At 36.3% G+C, this 24,276-nt stretch overlaps 1 protein-coding gene across 1 annotated transcript; it reads left to right on the top strand.

Annotated features, from left to right (window-relative positions):
* Positions 1-5,619: 5,619 nt before the first annotated feature.
* LOC100982707 (olfactory receptor 4K14) lies at positions 5,620-11,139 on the top strand. The gene is made up of 2 exons (XM_003811713.5): positions 5,620-5,784; positions 10,060-11,139. The coding sequence occupies exon 2, from the start codon at positions 10,089-10,091 to the stop codon at positions 11,019-11,021; it is 933 nt and encodes a 310-aa protein (XP_003811761.2). The 5' UTR covers positions 5,620-5,784; positions 10,060-10,088; the 3' UTR covers positions 11,022-11,139.
* The last annotated feature ends 13,137 nt before the right edge of the window (positions 11,140-24,276 follow it).

Raw genomic sequence — 24,276 nt, 5'->3', positions numbered from 1 at the left:
TGCCTCAGCCTCCCAGGTAGCTGATTACAGGTACAAGCCACCACACCTGGCTTTGTATCCTATGTTTTAAAATTGCTAAAAGAATAGATTTTTAATGTCTCATCACAAAAAAAGAATAAGTCTGTGAGGTGGTACATATATTAATTAACTTGATTGGCTCTTTACATACATACATATATAGATTTATATATACATCTATATATACAATGTATATATAGATAAAGTCTCATACAAATTATTTGTCAATTAAAAATAATTTTTAAAAAATGTATTGAACAAATATTTCACCAAAGAAAACACGTAAGTTAGCACATAAAAAGATTTTCAACATCATTATTTATTAGGAAAATGAAAATTAAAACCACAATAAGATACCATTTCATACTTTCTACAATGACTGTTCAAAATAAGATAGACAATAGCAAATGCTGGTAAGAATATAGGGAAGTTACAATTCTCATGAATTGCTGCTGAGAATGTAAAATGATACAGTCACTTTGGAAAACAATTTGTCACTTTCTCAAAAAGTTAAAAGTAAAACTGCCATATGAACCATCAATTTCGCAGATGATAAATGAAAATATATGTCAACATAAATACTTGGGCACATATGCTCATAACAGCATTATTCATTATAGCCCCAACCTGGAAACAACCTAAATGTCCATCAATTGCTTATGGATAGACAAAAACTGGTATTCAGCAATAAAAAGAAATAAAGTATTGACACATGCTACATCATGGATGAACCTCTAATACACTATTCTAAGTGAAAAAAAGCCACTGAGAGATCTGATATTATATAATTTATATTATATTAAATATCTAAAAATTGCAAATTTATAGAGACAGAAAGTAAACTAGTGGTTGTTTTGAGCCAGGTAGGGAGTAGGCATTAACTATTATGAGCTTGAAGGATCTTACTTGGGAGATGAAAATATTCTAAAACTGAGGTTTGGTGATAGTGGCATCACTCAGTACAGTTACTAATAATCATTGAGTTGTTTACTTGAAATGGATGATTTTGTGATAGTTTAAATATATCTCAATAAAGTTGTTTGAAAAAAAAAAAGGCAACCTTCTGTGTTACCTGATAAACTGGTTGGAGGAGAATTCCCAAGGCTATGTTTTGGAGTACTCAGACAACTGGATGCCTAAAAATGCCATTAATGTGGGAGGCACATTAATATCTCCCCTGGATGCAGGTGTCTTATCAGGAAACATTAGTGACTACTAATCAGTAGTAACGTCCAGTTACTACTCTCCACTATTACCATTAATAAGTCATCAATACAGTAGACAAGTTTGGCATTTGGCGAGATGTCCAGATGATCAAAACCTCCTCCGACAGTATTATGACAGGAGAATTAACATTCTACTGGGATAAGATCATGCATGTATAGTGCCGTCATTTCAAAGTGAGTTCAAATTACTTATGACTGTTTTCCCTGATAAGAATTGAGAACACATTTGTCAGATTAATGGCTACACAATGACTAGAGCCTGTATCAGTGAATGCTAGTAAATATACTATATTCAGCACAATCATTGCGTTTGGAAATACCAATTGGTTATATTTACCTTACTCCATTGTATTTTGACATATTTTTTAAAAAATTTTCTTTTCTTTCCTTCCTTCATTCTCCTCTTCCTCTCACCTCTGTTTTTTCTTCTTTGTTGCTTGGTCTCTTGCTTTCCTTTTTGCAATATCAGACTGGTAAACGAAAGCTTTCTAAAATGGCAATAATCTGTCCTTCTATCTGGGATGTCCTATTACTTCTAATTAGTCTTATGGTTGTAGGTGTTGCAGTTTCAGAGACTTCTGCTTGGTGTTTTCTATTTTAATGCTCATATTCTATAGGCCAAGGAACCAATGTGAAAATTCTATCAGCTACTTAGTATATCCATTCTAATTATGCATCAGGAGCCAGGGAAATTACACAAATAGACCCACTGGAGCAGACTTCATTCATCACCTAGTATCTGTATGATTTACTCTAACAGGGACCATAATGGGATTTTTGTTTCCCAGATATGAGTACTGTCTCAGACTCTAGACCTCAAATATCTGAATATTTCCCTTATCTGCTGTTCAGTTACTCTAGTAAATGGGCATAATTCTGAAGAATGATTGGGGGAATTGTTTTTGTATACGTTTACTGTAGTGTGGAGCTCTTCTTCAAGTGGACCTGGCCTCTTCTTGAATTGATCGGTGCTAGATCTGATTACTCACTCGTTTTTAGAAACTGGGTAATAGATTGTTTTTATTCCATTATGGTGGCTTTTACCAATATTTTGCTTACCACTTCTTGATTTCCTTTTTCCTCCTTGGGTGATGTGGGTCAAGAAATAATTCTGTTGGGTGCCTACAGCTCTTGCTCCATCTAGTTATCATAACAGACACCTGCAGGTCAATATCTAAGCTTTTTGTTACATACTTGTTGCACACTGTCAAAATTATTATAGTTGCCTCTGATGGCTAATGACTGCTACCCATCCTCTTATATTCCAGGCTCCTACTGTTGTGACTGACAGTAGGGAGTCCATGCTTTAAGCTTTAGTGAAAGACCCTCTAGACCTTCCCTTGTAACCTTGTCAGTCGGTCGGTGCACTAGTATTATAAGCTAAATCCATTTGATTTTGCCAAGCTTACTTAGACTCTTGAGCCTTTCATTTAAGATATGCCAAGGCAGTTCCAGCATTTCTACCTTGGATAGAATGGATCATCATTCTGTCCAAGTTTCAAAGGTATAAAATCCTGACTTATAGAAAAGTACTTCCATGTCAATAAATTCTCCCTTATCTATCCCACACTCTGCCCCCACGCATTGTTCCAAACTTCAACATTCATTCATTCTTCCAGTGCCTATTAGTCAGTTCATGAAGTCCTGTTGGTTATTTCTCTTTTATCTGAGAGTAGGGTTAGTATTTCCCCAGTCTCATGTTATGTACCTATACTCTAGTTATTTACCTGGAAGCAGTGAAGTTAGGTGGGACTGATCTTAAGATGAACGTGTATTATTTTGCAGCGCATACACCTTAGTTAGAGCCTTTGACTTTTTCCCAGGGAAAGTGAATGTGCTACTTTCCAGTAAGAAGGAGGAAGCCACTTCTGCTGGCCCAGCATGTTCAAAGGAAGATATTCTTATATCAGATATTAGATTCTAACATTTTTCTTATTAGACCTTAGCATAAAAGAGTTTCCAGAGTTGTGAATTCAGCTTTCTTTGTAACTTCACTATTCTCACAATTAGTATCCATTCTGATTTACAGCACTGGCTGCCCCTAGACTCTAGACAATAGAGATCGCTTTGTGTACTGTCATGGGGCCTTCTATATTTTTATACTGTGGCCTGAGTTGATAGTTGACTGACCTTAGGCTGTTATTTTCTTCTGCAAGCACTTCGATGCCAATTAGAAATAACCAGCCAACTCCTTATTTTTATAAAGTAGCATTGTCCTGCTATCAAATCTAGGTCTCTAACCCAACTTAAATCATCACAAGTGAGAGTCTAGTAGTTGTGATATACAGTGTGCCAGAGATTCTCATGATCTTACTTACCATCAACAATGAGGGACTGTTGCATTGGGCTTGTGAGTGATTTAATTTCAAAATCTCATTCTGAGAATCTGTTCTTTAGAAGCAGGTCTAGTATTAACTGTCCTACCTTGTATTCATCCAGAAGTCTCTGAGATCAGGAATGGAGTGCAAATACTTTTACTGGGCAAAAGTGATCCTAAGAAAATCTGGTAGTTTTCTGGTAGAGTGAGGAAGTGGGACAAGGGAAGAAGAGAACCAATAAACAGCACATTACCAAACAATTTGCCACTGTAGAAAATTAAAGCAATCCTTCTTCTGGCATTCTCAATATACCTTACTCTGCTTACTTTTTTTTCCTTAGTACTTATCGTAGATGAGTCATTTATTTGTATTTATGTGTTTGTGTTTTCTGCTAGATTGTAAGTGTCAAGAGGAAAGTAATTCTTACCTATTTTATTCATTGATGCAACCTAAGGATTTATACTGTATGTATAGTTAGCTGTCCTCTTTTTTTGGCCGTAACAAAACACCATGAACCCTTCTTCGTTTGTTGAAAACACACTTTTTCATGTGTTATTATCTTCTATCACACAGATATACTTTAATTGATTTTAATTATTCTGGCAAATTTAAATTGCTTAATAATTCTTGATCTATAAATCAGTAAATTGCTTAATAATTCTTGATCTATTAATCCGTAATGTTATTATGGACATATTTTAACATAGAAATGACTAGGTCAAGATCTACTAGCATTTTTTAATGGGGCTGGTCTATGTTTCCAAAGCGTCTATCAAAAAGTTTTCCCAGATCTGCAGTGTGGGCCTGCCGGCTGGAGACCCAGGAGAGCTGATGACACAGATGAAGGTCTGAGGCAGTCTGGTGGTCTGATGAGGAATTCTCCCTTGCTTTGAAAGGCTGGTCCTTTTGTTCTATGCAGGCCTTCAACTTACTGGAGGAGCTCCGCCCGCAGTATGGAGAGCAGTCCACTTTACTCAAGGCTCACCATTTTAAATGTTAATGTTATCCAAAAATGCCCTCTATGTTGAATCATAAATAAAGCCACCACATTTAGTAAATCTTTCCTTACCTCCAAATCCAGTATTCACTTAATCTGGCTGTCAAAAACTTCTCTATAATTCTTTATTTTACACAATATATCTGTACCACCTAATGACTGCATTTCAGAAACAAATCACACTGAAGCTAATAGACTGCTTCTGCAGACTTTCTTTAGTAATCATTATCTGTGTGTTTAAAAGACAGAAACAGAACTTAGATTTTGCAACTCATTTTAAGTGAAACGCAATTATCTAATGCCAATGTGCCACTTGAGACTTTTTACTATACTCAGAGGCTGCCTTGGTAGTCAAATTTCTCATAAATTTGGTAGAGCTTACATACCTAATATGGAAGTAAATGTCATGTGAATAGTTGTAAATATGATGACCATTTATCAGAATGTTTTGGAATATTTGTCTTCAGCATGGACCCATTAGTAGAAGAATCCTGCATTAACCTTGAATGATTTGGGGAAGTAAGTAGACTATCAATAATAAATGATGAACAAAGTAACCCACACACCTGGAGATTTCATCATGCCTGACCGTACCAATCTAGAGAAGGCAAATATTTTGGCACATATAAATCTGATGCTCCTTGTATGAGTAAATCTTTTTCAAAGTGTAATCCTTGATCAAAGTTATATAATGTGCAGAGTTGGCAAATTTTCAACATATTTTTAGAGTGTAACTTGTTAATTTGATTATTTAGAGATAAATTTGTCATTTTATACTTGATTAACTGGATAATGGTATATATAATTCTGCTTGAATTACTAAAATAAATGCAGCTATGCTAATAAAATCTGGCAGATCTGTAATTATTTTTCTTTTGTCACCTGGAGAAATGAACATGATTCATTACTGCAAATTTCCACCCTCAGATGATTTATTCCCAAGCCTTTGTTATGGTCATTGGTCACAAATGGCCCATAGTTAAAAAGGATTCTTAATTGGTGGGTGACAGGGTATATTTATATCTTAACTCCAAGGAAGACTCAAATCTGAAGTTCTCTAACTTTAAAATAATGCTTTTCCTGAATTATTTTTAAGATGCAGAAGAAGATGATTAAATCATCTCTGGGATAAAATATGTGTTTTCAATAGCTCCATTCAAGTATAATAGATGTAAAATATAAATTCGGTGAGCTGCAGTATCAGCACTGAGCATCTTAACTCCAGGTTAGTAAAGAACTTTTGTAATAAATATGAACATGCATGAGATATAAGTCAAATACAGACTAATTATTATATTATTTTATATATTAAATCATTGGATTACATCATAACTTGCCAGTTAAAGTTAAATTTTTTTCATTATTATTTGGATTTATACTTTAATTTAAAAATACCATTGGTTTGTATACAAAATCAATGTCATTTTTTTCTGATTACAAACTTAGTATTTATTTGCTTTTAGATGATTTACACATCATAAAGAGTTCTCAGAAATTAGAACTTTAATCGAGATTATTTATTACACGTCTTTTAATATCCATTTTAAAAACATTGTTGAGGTATAATTTATATATCATAAAGTTCACTCATTTTACATGTTCAATTCAATGGTTTTTAGTGTATTTACAGAGTTGTACAACTATCACCCGTATCTAACTGTAGAACAACTTTGATTCAATAGCAAATTGAATTCCTTTATGTTTGTTTCCCGAGTTTTCCATCTGATTATTTCAACTTTCTGTTCACTTAATCTTTATTAAAAAGTATATTAAATACAATTATGTTTTAGATTTACAAGTGAAATTTTTCAGGGGCATAAAAAGAAAAAGAATATCAATAAAAGTATGGCCCTATGACCTGTGATATGTGTGCTAGAACGGGTGTCAGAGGAATCTGACTAAACTTCCTAAGAATTCTTGCTTTGTGATTATGTCCCTTGTGCCCACTGGGGATTTTGGCTTCAGACTTAAAATTTCAGGCTAAAAATGGGTAGCATCTAATTGTCAAAAAAAAAAGTGTTGCAATTAAATGATTTAATGTAATGTTTTTATAAAAATTCAAGGAGAAACAAAGCAATTTTGAATTTTCGTCATCTTGACAACAGTCTGGTTGAGATGGGTGCTATTTGGGTGGACTAAAGAAGATATGGTAATCATTAATCCCTTTAGATTCTAAAAATCTATTACTATATCAAATTCTCATTATAGACTATTTCACAACTAGAATAAGTTACTTTATTTCCCTGTAGAAGCCTTACAAGACTCTTCTTTTATGTTACATTCTTCAATTTTATAAAGGAACAACATTAAATGAAGGAGAGTCCTGCATCTTTTTTGTAATTTCTCATGAAGGATTCTATGTGGTACCCCTTATTAAAAGCTTTATACAATATTTTCCTCTCAGTGAGGAGAGTGAGACTCCAGTTTATTGCTCATAAAAAAAAAACTAATAATGGGACCTATGCATCCTGTTCCATTTCATCTGAAAACTCAGAGCTACGTTTTAAAATAACGTGATGAACTTATTAGTCAATCATGTGTAATGGTGAAAACACCCTCAAAAATGATTGCATAGGTTTTATGCTCTGGTCTTTGTTGAGAGGTCTTGGAAATATCTTCTTCAGTGAAAGTCATCCTAACTGCATTTTCATACTCATTAATCATCCTCCCTTTATTCTCCCACTCTCCCCACTACCCTTCCCATTGTCTAGTAACCATTTTTATACTATCTCCATCAGTTTATTTTGCTCAGCTTCCACATAATAATTTAAATATTTTTAAAAGAAAGTCATTCTAAATCATCTCAGAGAAAGTTTATAAATAATAAATCTATGCATAAATGATCTAATTCATTTATATATTTCATTTATATATCTAATTATATATATCTAAATATATATAATTATATCTAATTATATATATCTAAATATATGTATAATTATATCTAATTATATATATCTAGATATATATTATTATATCTAATTAGATATAATTATATATCTAATTATATCTAATTAGATATAATTATAGATATAATTATATCTATAATTATGTAAAATTAGATATCATTATGTACATAATTATATCTAATTATACATAATTATATATAATTATATCTAATTATATATATCTAAATATATATCTCTAAATATATATCTCTAAATATATATAGATCTAATTCATTTATATATATAAATGATCTAATTCATTTATAGGTAGATTTATGTATCTAATCAAATAGGCTTTTTATCCCAAATACAATTAATTTAAAAATGATAAGAGCAAAAATAAAAATCTGTGGGGTGAAGAAACTAAATAAAACCTAGGTTAAGTGATTTATTTCTTCTTGTATTGATTGGTTTTTATACCAAATAAAGTGAGATGAAAAACTGTGTTAGTGTCCTATAGGTACAGTCTGAATGAGTGAGTGTGTAAGTGAGTAAATGAATAAGGAAGAAGATAGCCTTACTACTGCCAAGAGAGGTCCTGGAAGGGACTGAGATTTTCAAAATTCCAAAGGAAGTATTATGGAGATAACCAAGTTGGTAAAATAATTAAAAAATAATTGACTAAATATTTTAAATAGATGATTTTATATTATATAAATTGTACCTTAATAAAGTGGTTGGGGAAAAAAAGGAAATATTCCAAGCAGATTAAATATGGAAGAAATCTCAACATTATCGCTCTATAGGAAGCAATTTCTTGAGTTGAAATTTAACTGGAAAATAAGATACAAATGCCCTGAAGAAGAGCTACTTTTTCGCTCATTTAATCAAAAGCATTATGACACATTTTACCATAAATATTTTTATTCATTTTTTGAGAAAAAAATGAATTATAATTATAACACATTAGAAGCATGATTATAAAGAAATATATTAATAATATAATACTCTATATCTCTGTTAGGCTGATTATCAGTCTACACTCTTCTCTCTTCCTCCTTCCACCTTTTCTCTCTAGTTTGCTGATTATGGCCCATATTTCCAGCATATTGAAATATTCTATAAGTCTGTAAGTAAATCGTGTCAGATTTGTGCTATCCGTAAACTTGCAAATTATACATATCCAGGTTGTTGATGAAGGGCAAGGAAGAGGAAAGAGTCCCATGGCCTGCAATTATAGGCTGTCCTCCCTGATAGCATAGATTAACACTTTAGATTAAAACTTTATGTAAACGAGCTATTATTTAGATCAAATTTTCCTCAAAGATATTATCTGAGAATATCAGAAAAGCCATTCTACAACCCACATATAACACAATAAATGAGACTTTTATAAAATTACTAAGCAACATACATAACTTGGGTACATGATTTGGGAGCTCATTTGTATTTATACATCACCCCCCACCCATAGTCGTTATATCCAAAACATGCATTTTAGCTTAAAGTAATTTTTCTCCTTTAAATTTTGTCATTGAGGAACAAAATTTCCTTCTCTTGGATTCAGGAGAAAGACATGTTAATCATATTTATATACATAGATACATCTACCTATCAACATGCCTTTGCTAGGTTTAGTTTTGTGTTTGTGTGTGTAAATGGAGAGAGAGGAAAAGGAAGAGACACTTAATAATGTACATTCAGTTTCCCATGTTTTACGTGTTGACATTATTTTTAAGTGAAGCTTTAATTTCAATATTTAGTGCTTAAGAATAATTAATTACCCATTGGGCAATGATATCGACAGAGATGGTGAGAAGATAGAATCCTTGAAAAAATCTTCATATTCTCAATCCTCCTAAGGAATTTTGGTTCACCTACTGCACTTGATTGATCCATGCTTTTATATGGACAAAGGCCATGGAAAGAAGGAAAAAAAAGTTCCTACAACTCTCACCTATGCAGAAGTCTTCCAGAATGTGTAACTGCCCCTCAGGAATCACTGAAGTTTGAAAAAGGCAAATATACATGCTTGTTAGTATATAACAGTCTATATTTTAGAGTATCACTTACAAGTTAAAAATTATACATAGATAACACTTAGTTGATCACTTCATGTGCCAGGCAGTTGACAGGCATTTTCACTTACTTCTTTTCTTCCTTCCCCTCCCTCTCTCTTTCTAATTGATAAATGAAAATTATATATGTTTATAATGTACAACATGATGTTTTCATATACGTAAACATTGTGGAATGGCTAAATCACATACTTATTTTCTGTGATGAGAATGCAAAATCTACTCTCTCAGTGATTTTCAAGTGTATAATATATTGCTATTAGCTATAATCACAATGATGTACAATAGATCACTTGAATTTTTTCCTTCTGTCTAATTGAAACTTTGTTCTTTGACGAACTTCTCTCTCACCCTCCTCCTTCCCAGCCTCTGGTAACCACCATTTTACTTTCTATTTCTGTAAGTTTGACTTTTTTAGATTCCACATATTAAGTGACATCATTTGATTTTTGTCTTTCTGTGCCTGGCTTATTTCACTTAATACAATGTCCTTGAGGTGTTGCTGCAAATGACAGGATTTTTTTCTTTATTTAGATTACAAACAAAGTCTGAAACCTGAGGCAATGGACCCACAGAACTATTCCTTGGTGTCAGAATTTGTGTTGCATGGACTCTGCACTTCACGACATCTTCAAAATTTTTTCTTTATATTTTTCTTTGGGATCTATGTGGCCATTATGCTGGGTAACCTTCTCATTTTGGTCACTGTAATTTCTGATCCCTGCCTGCACTCCTCCCCTATGTACTTCCTGCTGGGGAACCTAGCTTTCCTGGACATGTGGCTGGCCTCATTTGCCACTCCCAAGATGATCAGGGATTTCCTTAGTGATCAAAAACTCATCTCCTTTGGAGGATGTATGGCTCAAATCTTCTTCTTGCACTTTACTGGTGGGGCTGAGATGGTGCTCCTGGTTTCCATGGCCTATGACAGATATGTGGCCATATGCAAACCCTTGCATTACATGACTTTGATGAGTTGGCAGACTTGCATCAGGCTGGTGCTGGCTTCATGGGTCGTTGGATTTGTGCACTCCATCAGTCAAGTGGCTTTCACTGTAAATTTGCCTTACTGTGGCCCCAGTGAGGTAGACAGCTTCTTCTGTGACCTCCCTCTGGTGATCAAACTTGCCTGCATGGACACCTATGTCTTGGGTATAATTATGATCTCAGACAGTGGGTTGCTTTCCTTGAGCTGTTTTCTGCTCCTCCTGATCTCTTACACCGTGATCCTCCTCACTATCAGACAGCGTGCTGCCGGTAGCACATCCAAAGCACTCTCCACTTGCTCTGCACATATCATGGTAGTGACGCTGTTCTTTGGCCCTTGCATTTTTATTTATGTGCGGCCTTTCAGTAGGTTCTCTGTGGACGAGCTGCTGTCTGTGTTTTATACCATTTTTACTCCACTCCTGAACCCCATTATCTACACATTGAGAAATGAGGAGATGATAGCAGCTATGAAGAAACTGCAAAACCGACGGGTGACTTTTCAATGAAATCCAGCCTTCCATAGTGTTAGATGTTTCTATTCATTCAGCAGATATAATTTCTTTAATATAATTCTGCTCAAAGATTTCATTCTGACACTACATTCATATAATTTGTAATGTGTTATATTACAGAGAAACAGTTTATTTCAAGAAAAAATATATCATTTTATTTTATACTACAAATATGTATATATAATGCATTACATATATACATAATGTATGTATTTATATTACAAATATATATACATGTAAGTATATATGTATATATATTTTTGTATATATATACAAAGCTTAAAATATATATACATACATACATGTATATATGTAATATAAAATAAAATGATATACATGTCATTTATTCAGAGAAACGATATATTATTATATATTCAGAGAAATGATATATATATCATTTATACAAATAGTTAATTTCAACAAAAGTATATCATTTTATTTTATATTACAAATATATACATACATATATGTATGTATATTATGTATTTTATATATACATACATGTATTTTATTACAAATATATACATACATGTATGTACATATGTATATATGTAATGTATGTATCTGTGTATGTATATATATTTGTAAAATAAGATAAAATGGTATATATATCTGTGAAGATGTATATATGTGTGTATATACACACACACACACACACACGTATGTATATGTATCTTCAACTCCACACATATATTTTGGAATGAACTCTGCATTTTCTAAAACCAGATTTATCTTACTAGTTTATTCTGCCCCAAAAGTTAATATGAAAAGGAATTTTTATTTTCTAATCATAGCTCAATACTGGAAATTGCATCATTCAAAGCAGGAGACATTTGGCACAGGGAGGCAAGCCTGGGATTAAATATTGCCCAGCAAATATTTGTCCTAATTTTGGAAACTTGAAAGGAGGAAAAAGACAGCACCATTTCAAGATCCTATTGATTTTATTTTATTTTATTTATTTATTTTTATTTATTTTTTTTTTATTGATCATTCTTGGGTGTTTCTCGCAGAGGGGGATTTGGCAGGGTCACAGGACAATAGTGGAGGGAAGGTCAGCAGATAAACAAGTGAACAAAGTTCTCTGGTTTTCCTAGGCAGAGGACCCTGCGGCCTTCCGCAGTGTTTGTGTCCCTGGGTACTTGAGATTAGGGAGTGGTGATGACTCTTAACGAACATGCTGCCTTCAAGCATCTGTTTAACAAAGCACATCTTGTACCGCCCTTAATCCATTCAACCCTGAGTGGATACAGCACATGTTTCAGAGAGCACAGGGTTGAGGGTAAGGTCACAGATCAACAGGATCCCAAGGCAGAATAATTTTTCTTAGTACAGAACAAAATGAAAAGTCTCCCATGTCTACCTCTTTCTACACAGACACGGCAACCATCCGATTTCTCAATCTTTTCCCCACCTTTCCCCCCTTTCTATTCCACAAAACTGCCATTGTCTTCATGGCCCGTTTTCAATGAGCTGTTGAGTACACCTCCCAGATGGGGTGGTGGCCGGGCAGAGGAGCTCCTCACTTCCCAGTAGGGGCGGCCGGGCAGAAGCGCCCCTCACCTCCCGGACGGGGTGGCTGGCCGGGCGGGGGGCTGACCCCCCCACCTCCCTCCCGGACGGGGCGGCTGGCCGGGCGGGGGGCTGACCCCCCCACCTCCCTCCCGGACGGGGCGGCTGGCCGGGCGGGGGGCTGACCCCCCCACCTCCCTCCCGGACGGGGCGGCTGGCCGGGCGGGGGGCTGACCCCCCACCTCCCTCCCGGACGGGGCGGCTGGCCGGGCGGGGGGCTGACCCCCCCACCTCCCTCCCGGACGGGGCGGCTGGCCGGGCGGGGGGCTGACCCCCCACCTCCCTCCCGGACGGGGCGGCTGGCCGGGCGGGGGGATGACCCCCCCACCTCCCTCCCGGACGGGGCGGCTGGCCGGGCGGGGGGCTGACCCCTCCACCTCCCTCCCGGACGGGACGGCTGGCCGGGCGGGGGGCTGACCCCCCCACCTCCCTCCCGGATGGGGTGGCTGGCCGGGCGGGGGGCTGACCCCCCCACCTCCCTCCCAGACAGAGCGGCTGGCCGGGCAGAGGGGCTCCTCACTTCCCAGTAGGGGCAGCCGGGCAGAGGCGCCCCTCACCTCCCGGACGGGGCAGCTGGCCAGGCGGGGGACTAACCCCCCCACCTCCCTCCCGGACGGGGCGGCTGGCCGGGCAGGGGGCTGAACCCCCCACCTCCCTCCCAGACAGAGCGGCTGGCCGGGCAGAGGGGCTCCTCACTTCCCAGTAGGGGCGGCCGGGCAGAGGCACCCCCCACCTCCTGGACAGGGCGGCTGGCCGGGCGGGGGGCTGATCCCCCCACCTCCCTCCCGGACGGGGCGGCTGGCCGGGCGGGGGGCTGACCCCCCACCTCCCTCCCGGACGGGGCGGCTGGCCAGGTGGGGGGATGACCCCCCCACCTCCCTCCCAGACGGGGCAGCTGGCCGGGCGGGGGGCTGACCCCTCCACCTCCCTCCCGGACGGGACGGCTGGCCGGGCGGGGGGCTGACCCCCCCACCTCCCTCCCGGATGGGGTGGCTGGCCGGGCGGGGGGCTGACCCCCCCACCTCCCTCCCAGACAGAGCGGCTGGCCGGGCAGAGGGGCTCCTCACTTCCCAGTAGGGGCAGCCGGGCAGAGGCGCCCCTCACCTCCCGGACGGGGCAGCTGGCCAGGCGGGGGACTAACCCCCCCACCTCCCTCCCGGACGGGGCGGCTGGCCGGGCAGGGGGCTGAACCCCCCACCTCCCTCCCAGACAGAGCGGCTGGCCGGGCAGAGGGGCTCCTCACTTCCCAGTAGGGGCAGCCGGGCAGAGGCACCCCTTGCCTCCCAGACAGGGCGGCTGGCCAGGCGGGGTCTGACCCCCCCACCTCCCTCCCGGACGAGGAGGGAGGACGCTCCTCACTTCTCAGATGGGGTGGCTGCCGGGCAGAGGGTCTCCTCACTTCTCAGACAGGGCGGCCGGGCAGAGACGCTCCTCACATCCCGGACGGGGCGGCAGGGCAGAGGTGCTCCCCACATCTCAGACGATGGGCGGCCGGGCAGAGACGCTCCTCACTTCCCAGATGTGATGGCGGCCGGGAAGAGGCGCTCCTCACTTCCTAGATGGGATGGCGGCCGGGCAGAGACGCTCCTCCCTTTCCAGACTGGGCAGCCAGGCAGAGGGGCTCCTCACATCCCAGACATCCCAGACAGGAAAAAGACAGCACCATTTCAAGATCCTATTGATTTTAAAAATATGCTTTTCCTAGTAAATGTGTATTATACTGAATGCTTTTATTTAAAAAATGAATACATTCCAGTGATTTTCATTACAGAAATTCATTTTAACATCGAAAAATCCATATTTTACAGCTCAATATTTTATAATGTAAACATAAACTATTGTGTTACATTTAATATGTATTGGATTATTAAATTAACACATTTTCACCCAACGTAGATTTTTAATAAACACTGCATCTCTTTCTGATTCGATTCTGTCTCCTGGGGCATCATTTATTAGGAAGTGTGTGTTTGAATGCCACAGATTCAGATGTTATGCTGAATTTTTACATGTCCATGGATCTTAAGAAGACAATTATAAACAAGAGTTAAATTTGATTTTTACTAAATTAATGTGCAGGGAACTCAAGCAATTTTCTCCTAGGTTGCCTCTGAGATATCAAACCAAAGGAGAAAATTGGGTAATGACTGAGTTAGTTAAGCAATTGAATGGAGCTTCCAATGACTTTGGATATTATATTCAATCCAGGAAGGCATGCTTCTGGGTACTTACGACTTGCCCCGTAATTGCAATCCAAACATATGCATAAATATAAAACAACATAGAAGAAAAACAATTTCTGCCTTAAGATAAAGTCCCCTTGCCTATTATAGTACTCTTTTTTTTATTTTATAGACTTTGAACATACTCAATTTTTACAATCAATTACACCTATATATGTGAACATTAACAAAAGCTTAAAGAGAAATCAACATCTGCCTTAGAAGTAATTTTCTTTGTTGTTATTGATGTAATACTGATCACTGACTTGTTACAGACTTTGGACATAATTTCTTAATCAAAATATAACAAATACTATCTATATATTTATTTATTCAATTATTATATGCTTTTCAAGTACCTACAACATTTCAGATTCCGGGCAATGATCTAGGAGTGAAGATAGAGCATTTAAGAACATACATTACCAGACACTTGGATCTTTTCAATTAGTGAAATAAAGACAAGTATACAGACAATCACAAAATATGAGGCAAAATGAAAACTATAATAGAAATAAACAGGATATCCTCCCAGGGCCCATCAAAGAGAAACCTAATCCAATCCTGATTGTTAGGAAGCCTTTATTCCTTCAACTTTTCTCTGATTTTCTAGGATTCTTTCTTATTAAATTATATATATATAATTATATATTAAAATATATCTATAATATATAGTGTGTATATGTTTTATGCACTATAAATATATATGATATATAGTATGTATATATACTGTGTGTATGCATATATAAATATATATATATAGTCAGTGTGTGTGTGTTTAGCATAGAATAGTCATCTTGTAAATGCCCAAATATATACCAGATCCCACAAGGTGTTTCTGACTTCTCAGAACTATCCAATGGCTCATGCTCCATTCCTAATCTCTGCTCAACTCTCCACATTGCTTTGTCCAGATCCATAAAGATAAATGTGGATCACTGAACTCTCTAAGCGCAGACATTCCTGGGGTTTAACTAGTAGTCTGGACTGTGTAAACATGGCTATTGATAGGTTAGTGAAATTTGAGAGAAATCACCAGTTTTTGTTTTTCATAAACAATGTGCATTTGCAGAGAACTTGTCACCGTCAGTTCGTAGGAAGCCACAGATTTCAAATTAGAGGAACCTTCCTGAATTTTGAGGAAGCATTTACAAAACTCATTTTCTGATTTTGAAATGAGGTAAGTTAAATACGTATTACAGTGAATGTTTTAAAATGCAAATAATGTGGTTCCATAATTGGCCCGCTGAATTTGAACTTTAGGAACCAATCCCAGAAATCTGCTATTTACTATAAACTGCCTCAGGTGATTCTCATTCACTGTTATGACTTAGAACCACTGAATAATTGCTGATGTTATCTGCAGGAGTAAATGCTATTAAGGAAAGGTTGGAAAGGTTTTCTTAACATATAAGACTCTTATTAGTGGACCAGGATGCATTTTCATAATTAATCATCCTAGAAATACATCATTAGGATATACTAATTTTTAAAAAACGCAACCTCCTAAAATACATTATTGATGGTTATAAGACGAGGTCAATGATAAGTTTCTGTGAAATTGAAGGAATCTTAAATATCCCTCCTTGTCTCTAACTGCAATCATTAAGATATTTGCTGCTTCCTCTCCTAATTCTCTTTGATATATTCATGCTTTTCTTCAACATGAATATTAAAACAATGTTAAAATCAAATTATTTTGTCTGAAGACTCTTACTAATGTAAGTCATTTTAAATGCTAAATTTTCATAGGAGAGCTCCAAATTTAAGGGTTTTTTTTTCTTTCTTTTGTTTTTTTTTTTGAGACAGAGTCTTGTTCTGTCACCCAGGCTGGAGTGCAGTGTGGCCCGATCTCGGCTCTCTGCAAGCTCCACCTTCCGGGTTCACGCCATTCTCCTGCCTCAGCCTCCCAAATAGCTGGGACTACAGGCGCCCACCACCATGCCCGGCTAATTGTTTTGTATTTTTAGTAGAGATGGGGTTTCACCGTGTTAGCCAGGATGGTCTCGATCTCCTGACCTCGTGATCTGCTCGCCTCGGCCTCCCAAAGTGCTGGGATTACAGGCGTGAGCCACCGCGCCCAGCCTAAGGGTTTTCATATGAAGTAAAATGTCTTTCCTATAAACGGGCAAACTGTTTTTTCACTTTTATCTCTTCCTATTTGAACTCAGATGCAGTTTGAAGAGGATGAGGTCAGAGAGACTTTTAAAGAAAATGTATCCCCAAACATTGGCTTTTGTGGCTCCCTCCATCATGAGTGACCTGTGGATCATGCACAGGGTGGTGACTAACTTCTGCAACTCTTAAGATTTCATTTTAGCAACCTTTTCTTCCCAGTTTCCAATATCTAGAATCTGATGTTCTATCTAGGAATGGTATGCCTACATTATATTTTGCAACATTCTGTAGCTCTATGTTTTAAAATAAAAAGCTTTTAAAAGTCGATTGTATTTCTATACACTGGAAATGCAAAAATGAAATGTAACCAAAAGAAAAGCACTAAAACAATGATACATGGAACAATATCAAAAAAAAATAATAGTATCAGCACTTAGTGGTATAAATTTTCCTCTCAGTATTCCTTTTGCTTTGTCCTCTGAATTTTGGTATATTATATTTTCATTTTAATTCAGTTCAATGTATTTTTTTATTTCATTTGAATTTTGTTTCTATGACCATGTCTTATTTATAAATGATTTGGATTGTTTCCAAGTGTTTGGAGATTTTCTTATCTTTCTATTCTTGCTTTATAGTCTGAATGAATCACAGCTAGAGAACGTCTTCCATATAATTTGAATTATTTTACATTTTTTTAGTTTGTTTTCAAAGCTGTATACTTTTATTTTGATGGCTTCTGGCAAATGTCATACAATTTTAATTTTTTTTTACTTTTATTTTAAGTTCAGGGGTACATGTGCAGGTTTGTTACATAGGTAAACTTGTGTCAAGGGGGTTTGTTGTATAGATTATTTCATTACACAGGTATTGATCCTAGTACCCATTAGTGATTTTTCCTGATCCCCTCACTCTTCCTACCCTTCATCCTCCCATAGGCCCCAATGTCTGTTGTTCCTCTTTATGTGTCCACTTGTTCTCATCATTTAGCTTCCACTTAGAGAACATGTGGTATTTGGTTTTCTGTAACTGTATTTGCCAAGGATAATGGCCTCCAGCTCCATCCATGTCCCTGCAAAGGACATGATCTCGTACTTTTTTATGGCTACATAGTATTCCATGGTGTATATGTACCACGTTTCTTTATCCAGTCTATCGTTAATGGACATTTAGGTTGTTGTGTTATGTTTCAGGATATAACCTATCTTGATAAAGGTTCTGTGGGTGTTTGAAAAGGATGTGCATTCTGATGTCATTGATGGAGTGTCCTACAAATGTCAATTAGGTCATGTTGGTTGTTAGTGTTGTTGAATTCTTCTATATACTTAAGGAACTGTTTCTATTAATTGTGTAAAGAGGCATGTTGAAGTATCTAATTATAATTGTAGATTTGTCTATTCTTTCAGTCTTATCAGTTTTCATTTCACATAATTTGTAACTCACTTGTTTGGTACATTCATATTTAGAATTGCTATGGCTTGTCCCTTTTATCATTGTGTTATATCTTACTTTGTCCCTGGTAATTTTCTTTGCTCTGAATATACCTGATATTAAAACAATTACTCTAGCATCTTTTTGATTAATGTCTGCATGGTGCATCGTATTTCATCTTTTTATTTTCACACACTTGTGTCATTATATTTGAATTGAGTTTCTTATAGATAGCATGTAAAAGGTCAATTTTTTCTACTTTGCCAATCTCTGTCTTGAAATTGGTGAATTTAAACCATTTATATCTAAAGTAATATTGATATGTTAGGATTAAGTCACCTATTTTATTTTTGATTTTGGTTTCTTCCCTCATTTTTAATTTTTCTATTTTCCCTACTATCCTGTGGGTGACTGTAATATTTTTTTAGAATTTTATTTTGATCTATCTATAGAGTTTTTGGTGTATCTCTTTCTACAGGTTTCTTAGTGGTCATTCTAGGTATTACATTATGTAACCAGTTTACCAGTTCAAGTATAGTATAGAAATCTTATTCTTTCAGTCTCTTTATCCTCCCATACTTTAAATACAAAATTGTCTTAACTATTTATATACATTGGGTACAACAATAAACAATGCAATAATGTTTGCTTTAACTATCAAATTCAATTTGGAAAACTCAGGAGAAATAAAGGCTATTGTATTTACACATATTTTTCTTTTTATTGTTTTTTCTTTTGGTGTTCTAGGATTCTTAACATTTTTAATGTTTATTGTTTTGTCTTCAAGTTTACTGATTCTTCCCTCTGTCCTCCCAAGTATGCTTTTAATTCCATTCATTGAGGTGTCCTTCTTGCTTGCTTTTCTGTATTTCTTCTTCCTTTTTCCTTCCCTCCATTCTTCCCTCCCTCCCTCCCTTCCTTCCTTCCTCCCTCCCTCCCTCCTTCCTTCTTTTCCTCCCTCCCTACCTCCCTTCCTTCTGTCTCCCTCTCTTTTTCTTTCTTTCTGTTATGGCATTTTTCAGTTCTATAATAAAACCTCCACTTCCATTTGTTTCTTTTTTATGTCTTTTATTTATTTGCTGAGACTTTTTATTTTGTATTTTCTTCAAACATGCTTGTAATTTCTCATTGAAGAATTTTATGATAATTTTAGTATCTGTTTTATCTTAGAATTGGCATCTATTCACTATTTTTTCATTCTAGCTGAGATTTTTCTGGTTTGTATGGTGAGAGTTTCTGTTTTTGTTTTTTAAATTAATCTCAGATATTTCAATGTAATGAGACTCTGGATACTATTTAAATCTTTTGTTTCAGCAGGCTTCATCTGTCACTGTGCCATCTGCAAAATGGAAGGAGAAATTAGATTCCCTTCTTGGCCTCTGTTGATTCTATAGAGAAGGCCCAGCAGGGTGCTTCATTACTGCTGGGCAGAGGTGAGGGTCCAATCTCCTTACTAGGTCTCTGCTGGCTGTCAGGGAAAAGGTCATCTTCTTATTACTCCCTGTATGACCTCAACTGACACTGTGGTGAGGGGGTACTCTTTACTGCTGGAAGGTTTTGACAAATTGGCTTCCAACTCAACCTTCTTTGATATCACCTTGGCAGTGAGGAGAAATTTACCTCACTTGATGGAGTAGAATTACCGGCTCTTCACGTGGTCTCTAATGACACCAATGGGAAGAAGGTTATTACTACCAGAAAGGTTAGAAATCTGGACTCCTTACTTTATTTTGGGGGAAGATAGGCCGTCATTTATTTGTGGCCTTTTGTGGATGGAGAGCAGTTATTGTCTTGAAGTTTTCTATCTTTCCAGGCTTCTCCTTTTCTTGTCCTCTGGCTAAAGATAGTGGGCTTTTTTTTTTTTTTGGCTGGGGGGCGTGGGGGGCTATTTATGTCTGCATCTGTTGGTGTTTCTGGGCTGCTGGTTTCTCCAACACCCAATTGGACTTATATGAGGCAAATTAAAAGAAATAAAAAATGCAAAAAGGGAAATTATCATGCCATGTATTGGGTCTTGAAGTTTCTACCTAATTTGCTGCCTCTATCTTTCAGAGTTTCTTCTTTTTTTTAATGTTTGCATTATATAATATCCAGAGTTTTTGGTTGTGCATAGTAGCATGAATAGGGGAAAGTATATCTATTCCATTTTACCCCAGAACTGGGAGTCTACAATTTATTTTCAGACTACTGACTTTGTCATATTCAGTGATTATGCTAACTTCATTTATTAATTTGACTTTCTGTACATTCTCTTTAATTATCTATATACACATACTGTGACATTTGTTAATAATGAATATTTGATTCCTTCCTTTCCATTTCTTATATCGTTCTATTTTTTTCTTGTCTCATTAGACTGCCTAAGCCTCCAGAATAATATTGAATTATGGTGGCAAAATCAAGTATTATTTGTTTCTTAGTTTCAAGGTGAAAGTCTTTAATATTTCAACAGTGAGCATAACATTTATTTTAGAATTATTTTGTGGATACTCTTTATCAGATTAAGGATTCCCTAGCATAAATTTACTTGTGATTAGTAGTTTACAAATTTGATATCTTTTTTAATAAATTGGTATTGAACTTTGCAATAATTTACTACATCTATCAATTTGTAAACATAGTTAATTACATGGATTGATTTTTTAATTTTCAACTAGTCTTACAAATCTGGAGTAAGACAAGTGGTTCATATTGTATTATCTTTCTATGTATCAATAGATACAATTTGCTAATTATTTAAATGATCATTACATTTATGTTCATAGGTGATATTAATTTATAATTAATTTATTATTATTATGACATTATGGTCAGATTTTGAAATTTAAGACATGCTGGTGACAAAAAGAAATAAAAAGTATTCTCTACTTACAGGAAGAGTTTGTACAACATTGGTGCTATGTTTTTCTTGTGTGTTTAAAGAATTCGCTAATGTGAGTTTTCTTTGTGGGAAGGAATTTAAGAATAGATTTAATATATTTTTAATAAATCCCAGCCTATTATAGATTTTCCAAGTCTTCTGCAGAGTGCCTTGAATAGTCATATTTTAAAGAAGTTTTTCCATGTTTTTCAAATTATTAAACTTATTGGTATAATTCATTTGGTCAGTGCAATATGAGAAGATTCAAGAGTCAGGGTGAGATTCACCATGTGGCTGTTTTCCTACCCAAGCAGTAATGAAATTACATGTTGAGGTAAATCTTTCATCAGCATGAATCTGTTGGTGACTACAATAAGCAGAGATCAATGACTGACATGCATCCCATATTATTATTGTTGCATGAATATAAAATAAATATTTGTTGTGTTAAGTGAATAATATTTTAGGGATTGTTATTTCATTATAAGCTGACCCACACTGTCAAAATTAGTAATTTTTTTAAAAAAAATCTGAGCTTCATGTTTTATTTGAACAGGAACATTGTATATTGGATTTTAGATGTAAATGTATCAATCATTAGATGTGTTCCTATACATTTTTAAAATTTGTTTAGTTCAACCATTGTGGAAGATAGTGCGGTGATTCCTCAAAGACCTAGAACCAGAAATACCATTTGACCCAGCAATCCCATTACTGGGTATATACCCCCCAAAATACAAATCATTCTATTATAAAGATACATGCACACATATGTTCATTGCAGCACTATTCACAATAGCAAAGACATGGAATCAACCCAAATGCCAATCAATGATAGACTGGACAAAGAAAATGTGTTGCATATACACTGTGGAATACTATGCAGCCATAAAAAGGAACAAGATCATGTTCTTTGCAGGGACATGGATGGAGCCAGAAACCATTATCCTCAGCTAACTAAGTCAGGAACAGAAAACCAAACACCACATGTTCCCACTTATAAGTGGGAGCTGAACAGTGAGAACACATGGACACAGGGAGGAGAAAACCACACACCAGGGCCTGTTGGGGGGTGAGGGGAAAGGGGAAGGAGTGCATTAGGACAAATACCTAATGCCTGCGGGGCTTAAAACCTAGATGATGGGTTGATAGGTGCAACAAAACACCATGGCACATGTATACCTGTGTAACAAACCTGCACGTTCTGCACATATATCCAATAATTTATAAAATAAAATACAAGTTTGATGAATTCTTGCATCTTTAACATCTCTGAAAGTGTTTCTATGTCTCAATGAAAATTTTACAAGTAATTTTTACTAAGTATGAAATAAGAAAACCTCTCTAAAATATTTCTTTTGTTGTCAATGCCACATTGATGAGAAAAAATATAGAAGCCTCCTGCATTTATTTAACACATTTTTGTCCCATTTTATTTATTTTAGGTATTTAATTTAGTTTGGGGAGTATAAAGATAATAAAGATAAAAGCTCAGTCAGTAATAAATTTACCAAACCTCTTTGGCTTCTGTCTTTGTCACACAGATTTGTTACTATGATTGCTTTAAAATCCAAAGACTAAAAAAGCTGTAAGAATGAAAATACTTCACGGTTCATTTGTATTTTATATTTTATTTTTGTTCAGTTTGTTGTAAACTTGAATGTCGATTTAATTTTTTATCTTTAGTTATAAAGATTTGGTAAACAGTAAACAGGCCTATGAATTTGTCTTAATACAACTTAAGGATACAACTAATGTCGAGGGGTTTATTGTTGATGATGATGACAGTAATATAAAATAAACTTTCCAATAATTGACAAATGTGAAAATATCATGAACTCATTTATATACACTTTCGAGTATCCTGCACAAACTGGCAGATCAAACTGTTGTTGCAATGTGGTGAGTCAGCCAGTGTAGAACTTAACCTTCTATACCCTATATCATTGAAAAAATCATCTTTAATGAATAAATTATTTTTGAACTGTGTTATGTATGAGGCAGGCACCATAGTAGACATATTCATGTCTGTTTTCATGTTTCATCTTCACATCAGCACTGAGAGGTACACATCATTTTATGCATGCTATGTATGAGGAAATGCGGGCTTCAAGGCGTAAAAAAATTTTGAGGTTTACATGAATTGTGATTCAAAGAGGGATATTTGAACCCACAATATTAGGCAACTGCTTTCTCTACTACATGTGATAAGGTGATGAAACTAATATATTCCATTAGCTTGTTGTTATATAGTCATAAATTGAATTCACTCTAATACATCTAACTGATATCTCTTAAATATGTACAGAAAGAAATACCTGTAAATTGACTGCAGATATCTACAGATGCTCCTCAACTTATGATGGGCTTATGTCTGAATAAACCCACCGTAAGTTGAAAATACTGTAAGTCAAGAATGTATTTAATAAACCTAACCTACTGAACATGATAGCTTAGCCTAGCCTCCCTCAAACATGCCCAGAACATTGACACTGGTCTACAGTTAGACAAAATCATCTAACACAAAGCATATTTTATAATAATAAAGAGTTGAATGTAATTTATGGAATGCTGTGCGGAAAGCGAAAAACAAAATGGTTATATGAAAAATCAAAGTATGGTTTGTACACCATCTTAAAGACAAAAAATTATAAGGTGAATCATCATAACTCAGGGACCATCTGTAGTTGTAATAAGTTAAAATTGAAGAAAAACAAATAAAGCAAGGTAGAGAAGGCAGTGAAGGCTTAGAAAAAGTGGTTTGTACCAGTGCTAAATGACAAACTAAATGGAAACAGTGGATGGAATAAAATTTGATGAGGTGAATACATAAGAGGAAAAAGACAATCTGATAGAAAAATCAGATCTGATTAAATAAAAAAGTAAACAGATTAGTTATAGTGTACAGTTGAATGATAAAGTCAATAATAGGGCTATTTTGATTTAATGAAATAAATTTAAAAACTAGGCAACCACCTTCTAACTCATTATTCGAAAAGTTATTATTTTAACCTCAGATTTTCTACTTTCAAAAATTCATATCAATGTC

This window comes from Pan paniscus, chromosome 15 (assembly GCF_029289425.2).
Source record: "Pan paniscus chromosome 15, NHGRI_mPanPan1-v2.0_pri, whole genome shotgun sequence".
Taxonomy (NCBI): Eukaryota; Metazoa; Chordata; class Mammalia; order Primates; family Hominidae; genus Pan; species Pan paniscus.
This window is presented reverse-complemented; position numbering and strand designations above follow the sequence as displayed.

Excerpts from the sequence above, each read along its gene's own strand:
- LOC100982707 (XM_003811713.5), top strand. The coding sequence starts at position 10,089 with ATGGACCCACAGAACTATTCCTTGGTGTCAGAATTTGTGTTGCATGGA.